The sequence below is a fragment of the Centroberyx gerrardi genome, chromosome 21 (genome assembly GCF_048128805.1).
Source record: "Centroberyx gerrardi isolate f3 chromosome 21, fCenGer3.hap1.cur.20231027, whole genome shotgun sequence".
Lineage (NCBI taxonomy): Eukaryota > Metazoa > Chordata > Actinopteri > Beryciformes > Berycidae > Centroberyx > Centroberyx gerrardi.
The window spans coordinates 9568216-9575306 of record NC_136017.1 but is presented as its reverse complement, the minus strand read 5'-3'; the positions used below and the strand labels follow the sequence as shown (position 1 = coordinate 9575306).

General features: G+C 41.4%; 1 protein-coding gene across 3 annotated transcripts in view; it reads left to right on the top strand.

Annotated features, from left to right (window-relative positions):
- Window positions 1-7091, top strand: part of dmd (dystrophin) — a 179249-nt gene that overhangs the window by 99844 nt on the left and 72314 nt on the right. For 2 of the 3 annotated variants that reach the window (XM_078291034.1, XM_078291033.1), the window contains exons 39-44: window positions 21-143; window positions 725-895; window positions 1640-1762; window positions 1889-2023; window positions 3315-3467; window positions 5338-5508. In XM_078291034.1, the coding sequence (XP_078147160.1) occupies window positions 21-143; window positions 725-895; window positions 1640-1762; window positions 1889-2023; window positions 3315-3467; window positions 5338-5508 (876 nt within the window). Of the gene's footprint in view, window positions 1-20; window positions 144-724; window positions 896-1639; window positions 1763-1888; window positions 2024-3314; window positions 3468-5337; window positions 5509-6614; window positions 6642-7091 lie in introns of all 3 variants that reach the window. The other variant, XM_078291035.1, reaches the window with a different exon arrangement.

The window sequence follows — 7091 nt, the reverse complement described above, 5'->3', positions numbered from 1 at the left end:
TCTGCTTCCCTCCCTCTCAGGACTACCAGCGACAGATGCAGAAGTTGGATGGAGAGATAGAGGAAGTGAACAGATGGATCGACGGAGCAGAGAAAAAGATGGATGAGATGGACAGTCAGGGACCCAACGATGCCTCACTTAAGGTTTTTACATTTATTTCCAATCATCTATTTCTATGTTTCTCTGTATATTTTTTTCACTTATTCCTCTGTGCCTCTGAGATTTTTTTTAGTTTAGATTTCCCCAAATGCTATATATCCATTATATACTTTATAACATTGGATATGGCATATGGATGTAATGCAACCCATTCACTCCCATTCACTTTCAAGCTTACACTACAAACTCTTCTCTCTTGTTATTATGTATGGGAGCGAGCGGTGAATCATTAATATTAACCCTTATCTTTTGTTGCTGCCATGGGAGGCAGCAGGGAGTGTTCACACACTGAACTGTTCAAGGACACAGGGGTGATTCCCTAAAATTTGAATGCAAAATATTCTCTCATTCTGTCACTTCCCTGAACATGTGGACACATTTTGTGATGCATTTTTCTTTTTCCTTTTTGTCCTTTTGTTCAGAAAACAAAAGGACACGGCATGCTTCAATTAAATTAATCTGTCTTTTCAAGCAGACTGGGAACCCTACATAGCAGGAAAAACAACTTTTCTGACTCACTTTATTTATGTGTGTGTGTGTGTGTGTGTGTGTGTGTGTCCGGCAGACGTTGCGTGCTGAGCTGGAGCTGATGCGGGGGAAGGTGGAGGAGGTGCGGGCCCTGGCCCAGGAGCTGATGTCCACCAGGGGGGAGAACTGCCAGGCCCAGGTGGGGCCCAAACTCAAGAAGCTCAACCAGAGATTCGACACCATCGCACAACGCATCGCCTCCGGACTGGTAGGAGAATGGATAGAGGGAGGGAGGGAGGGATGGAAGGGTAGAGGAAAGAAGGAAGGAAGAAAGGAAGAAGAGAACCCTATGAGAAGGCCAACAAATTGTCAGTTGAAGGGGGTAAATATAATTATGAATACTAGTTCCTTTAAAATCTAAAATTGTAAAACAACTGTTAGCTGCCTTTCTAGTCATAATCAAGGAATGAATTAATATATGAATGAATGGATGAATGAATGAATGGCCTGCCTGCGTATTTACTTACCAATCTTTATCTTTATCTATTAGTGTGCAAATTCAGAACCAGGCCTCACTTTTATTTATTGTCATTTTGATTTAAAAAAGTTGCATATTGCAGCTTTAAATGACCTTTTCTCTTGTTTTGATCCTCTCTCTTTCTACTCCCTTGCTAAATATACTGTCCCACTAAATTTACTTCAAACTCTCTCTCTAAATATACTCCAAACTCTCACTAAATGGACTTCAAACTCTCTCACTAAATTTACTTCAAACTCCCTCTCTAAATATACTCCAATCTCTCACTAAATTTACTTCAAAGTCTCTCACCAAATTTACTCCAAACTCTCTCACTTAATTTACTTCAAAGTCTCTCACTAAATTTACTCCAAACTCTCTCACTAAATTTACTTTCTGCTACTAATGATCTCACTTTTCTTGTGTGTGTATCTGTGTGTGTGTGTGTGTGTGTGTGTGTGTGTGTGTGTGTGTGTGTGTGTGTGTGTGTCCCAGACGGCAGCGTCAGCCAAGGAGTTGGAGCAGTACCACAGCGAGGCGCAGATCTGGCTGGAGCTGCTGGAGGAAGAAGCCAAGCAGGGGGAAAACCTCAAGGAGGAGGACTTCCAGGAAGACAAGGTTTCACACACACACACACACACACACAAACTCTGTTGACACCTTTGCACATTGACATCCGACACAAATCTGTCTGTACATTGTATGTATTTGTGCACTTGTGTGTGTGTGTGTGTGTGTGTGTAGGACTGTGAAGAAGGTGCTGTGAAGGAGTTACTGTTGAAAGGAGAGAATTTACAGAAGAGAGTCCCGGACCAGGACAAGAGAGAGCAGATCAGACAGAAACACATCCAGCTCAACAGCAAGTACAACACCGTCAAGGTAACACACACACACACACACACACACACACACACACACACACACACACAATGTTTTCTCTAACATACAGTGTACAAAATATTAAAACTACCTGTTCTCTCGATGAAGTACAGGTGAATCCAGGTGAAGGTTTTAAAGGAGTTTTTAAACATTGAGACAGTTGAGACGTGGATTGTGTGAATGGGTGTGCAGCTCATTATAACGAGGCTGATCCTCATGTTTTAATGAATTGCTTTAAATGATTCAGGATCTTTAGAAACCCCTTCATCACTAAAGCTGCAGACACACTAGAGGATTATCGGACCAATTTACAGAAGATTTTTCCCTCCCGACAACCGGAGAGCAAATCCTGACCAGAAGCTTGGTCAGAGTTTATCTGGTAGTGTGAGGACTCTTTACAACCCGACATCTGCAGGGTCCTGAACAAGTCCTGTAGCCCAGTGGTTCTCAACGTGGGGTCCGGGGACCACCAGAGGCCCTTGGGGGGGTTCCAGGGGGTCCCCAGCAAATTGATGAATTGTTAAACTTCACCATTATTTCATTTACAATAAGCTAACACAATTAGAGAATGTAGAAGAATGACATATACATATTTTGCAACAAGTTTACAGTGAGGTGAGGGGGAAGTGTTAAATGCAAAGCTATATTGATTATTAATAATAGTAATAATGCAGACCTATTTAAGGCCCTTGCAATTGAAAACTTTGGGAGCCCCCGCCTTACAATGACTGTAAGTTAAAATCCATGTTGACAGAATCTCTCCAACCATGGCTTTAAGCAAATTCGCCTTTTGTGTTTTTTTTCTTTGTGTTTTTTTAATTCCAGCGAGATTAGAGCCCCTGATGTCAGTGATGTATGATAATCTGGTTTTATGGTTAAGTGTCTGATACCCCATCGTTGCGTTATCATCTACTGTGAGCGTATTTACGACTAACAGACAAGAAAAATCAGTGAAATCTGTCGTTATGTGTGTGATGCAACGCATTTTCAAAATCGGTCCTCTAGTGTGTCCCCAGCCTGAAGCAGATACATTTCATCACATTTCATTTGGATTTCCAAAAAGTTTTAACGCTGTTAGCATTTGTTCAGATCAAGATGGAATAAAAGCATTTTCTGTAACGGCATGCAGGATCCGCAAATTATTCCAGTACTTATTCAAACTCCAGTTTATGGAATGAAAAATGATTTTGAGAGAAAAGTTCTGTGTGTGTGTCCATCTCTGTCTGCCTCCATATGTGTGTCTCCATCTTTGTGTGTGTGTGTGTGTGTGTGTGTGTGTGTGTGTGTGCAGGACCTGCGTGTGCTGAGGAACAGGAAGGCGCTGGCCATCGCTCCCCAGTGGTACCAGTACAGGAGGAAGTCACATGACCTGCTGGCCTGGCTGGACGACATCCAGCGCAGCGTGGACCAACTGCCTGACCCCCCCGAGGGAGAGAGGGTCAAGGTGACCCCACACACACACACACACACACACACACACACACACACACACATACACACACACATACAAATACTAAATACACACTTACATGAATGCACACATGCAGACACTTTCTTGTTTCTTTCTTTCTTTCTCTCTTTCTCTCTTTCTTTCTTTCTTTCTTTCTTTCTCTTTTTCTTTCCTTCCTTCCTTCCTCACTCTCACACATAAAGCGATACAATATCACATCAAGTCTGTTATCCAACCTGGGCTACTGTTTATCTTTCTCTCCCTCCATCTCTCTTCATCCAGCTCTCCATCTCTCCCTCCATCTGTCTCACACTTTTGCCTTTATCTCTTTCTCTCTTTTTGTTCCAGCATTCTGAATTTTGCTTCATCTCTCTCTATTTTAACTTCTTTCCATTACACAAGTACCGTGTTGTGCCCATACAATTATGGGTACAAAAATGATGGGCCTATTATGGGTATAAAACATTGGGTACCTTGCCATGAGAACGATACCCCCACATAAGAGATGGGTACAGGACGGTGCTTGTATACAGTGGAAAAAACATCACTCTTTCCTTTGTTCTCTACCTCTCTTCCTCCTGTTTTGCACACAGGGTCGGTGTCAAGGCTTTTTCAATTAATATCCACTTGGGAAGAGGATTTTCTAAATAATACATCTTCCTCGTATCTAATTTTTAAGAAATAATTGAGAATCAGTTCTTGTGCTCAGTAAATTGATTGCAGCTTTTATCATAGGTTTGGATTTTTTTTTCAGCCTGGGACCCAAATATTAGTCTCATCCTGGGGCCCAGACTGAGGAAAACATATTTTTTTAATGTTGTGGACCCACCAGACGCTGGCCCATGGCCCAGTTTTGTGTTTGAAAAAGGTTGGTTTAAAGGTGCTATGTGCAGCATTTTAACACATTTTAATGGAGAAATAATTTGGTCATGATATATTGATGTTTAAAAATGCTACACAGCACCTTTAAAAGTCCATTTTGAAATTTGCTGATATGGAAAAGGTTTGACCCCGACACCCTGGAGTCGACCTGTTCCTCCCCTTGACTGTATGTGTGTCTTTCACTTTCAGATGATCACTATGACATTTCGCTAAGCGGACGTCTCGCTCGCTCGCTCGCTCCAGTCTCACCCGCCATTGCCGCAACTGAATCACTGAGATTCCGCACTGTCTGTCTGCTCCATCTGTCCGTCTCACTATCTGTCCCTCTGTCTGTCTGTCCATGCATCTCTCTGCTTCTTTTCACCCCCCCTTACAAACACACACTCCACAAGTCCCCAGCTAATTCAATTCAAGTATTGTCCCACACTAAATGTTCCCCAGGCCAACAATGCTGTGATGGCATGGGCCGACGGACCCCGCCCCCCCCCCTCGCCATACACACACACAGCTTTTGTTCCTCTGTACTTTGATCTAAAAGGCCAGTGACTGTATCCCTTCTCCGATGTAAATAAAGTCTCAAGGCATTGTGCGCCTCCTAATTATAACACCACTCTTGTCATTTTATATGAACTGTTTAAATGGGCATCATTTTATGGATATAATTCTAACATACAATATTGATATTCAATATGGATTCCCTATGTGTTTGTGTATGTTTGGCTAACACTGACAACGGGAAACATGATATGGTGTCCTTTTTATTTATGTGTTGTGTTTTTGTTTGAGTGTGCGTGTGTGTGTGCCAGCGAGTGTCTGAATGTGTTTCTTTCTTTCTATTATGTATTAATTGTTCCCTCTGTATGTATGTGTGTGTGTGTGTGCGTGTGACTGTGTTTACGAGCGCATACACACGCCTCTCTGTGCTTCCCCTCCCTGGAGCTAGCCAATAGCGAGTGACTTCCTGGTTGATTTCGTCCAATAGGAAATTGGCTCAGAGTTCGACAAGAAGAAGGAGGAGCTTAAGGAGGTGCAGGGCTTAGCCAATCAGCTCTCAGAAGCTGGAGCCGCCAATCTAGTGGAGCCCCGCCAACTCCAGCTCAACACGCGCTGGGTTGAGGTGGAGGGCAAGTTCATACCCTTCAAAAGACAAAGTGTGAGTTTCAGTAGGCCTGGCTTTTATATTCACTAACAGTAAATACTGTACTAACTAGACAAGTTCATAATACTAACTATCCAACCTCATAACCTTCAAAAGACAATGTGTGAGTCTCTCTAAATAGGCCTAAATTTGTTTTTACTAACTATAAATATTACACTAACCACACTGGTTCATAATAGTAGCTGTCCGAGTTCATTCTCTTCGAAATGCAAGATGTGAGTTGCAGTAGGCCTGACTGTTATATTTAGCATTAGTAAATATGATACTACTGTAGTTATCCAAGTTCATTCCCTTCAAAATGCAATATGCAAGTTGCAGTAGGCCTGACTTTCAACTTAACTTTTTCATCAGCCAGCCACAATGTAGATTCAGAATTTCACTGTACAATTTAATTTCTTAGCAGACATAATATTTTCAAAATAGAAAATGAACGCAAATCTGCTACCTGCCAAAGTGCCTCAGAGGAATGAGTGACTTCCCAGGCACAACATTTACCAGCATTTGGGTATTGGCTGATATTAACACCACTGCCAACTATAGATTGGCCTATATTAATTTAACTAGTGCATACCATGCAAAGGGAATAGGGAATTTGAGTAAGCCAATAAATGGCCAACAATAAATATAATATTTAATAACAAATTATTATATTTAAGAGGTTCACTGTGCTGACTATACAAGTCATTAGACATAGTTTGAATTTCAATTGATGTGATTTATTTTACTAACAATAAATCTTATGTCAAGTTTCTTAAGTTTCTATAGCTGTTAGCTCCCTATTGAATTTATAGACATTTGATCAATTCATTTATTAGATGACATATAAATGAATATTTAGTGTTAAGTAGATTGTAATTAGATATATCAGTTTAACTTGTAAACAGATTGTCAGAAGTCAGAGTTTTAAATAGATTGGAATTAGATTTTCCCCTTGAAATAAAAACCGAGTTGCTTTTTTGTTTTCCTTTGCTACATTGTCGTTTACGTGTGTCATCTGTACATGTGAAGCACGCTCACATGTCCGAATCTCATTGGTTGCCCTGTCTGGTTCTGTGTCACCGCATGCCCCCCTGCCAACCAATCACATTATGCCCTTACAGTTTCCTGACCAGCCAATCACTGAAGATGTATGTATCCTGTCACCCAATCACAAGAAACCACACCCACTACACACCATGGCCTACGTGCCTAGAGGGGTCTATTTAACTTGGATGAAATATATATTTGAAACAGCTGATTTCAAACATGGGAATCCAATGAAGCTTTACTTCAAGCACTTTGAGAGGCATCATAAGCACATTATAAGTGTTTTTAACACCTTTATTTACCCAGAGAGCATCGACTGAGTGCGCTTGCTCTTTTTCAATAATGCTCTGCTTCAGCTTTATACATTAAACCTGGGAGTTCCACCGGGGCTGTTAATGCAGTTAAATGCCTTGTTCAAGGGCACTTGAACAGTAGTTGTTAAGGGAGGGGAGTGTGTACTTGTTCATTTCCCTGGGTCGTCAAACTGGCAACATCAGGATCACAAGCCTACTTCTCCTTTAGACCACAGTACCACCTTAATAACATATATA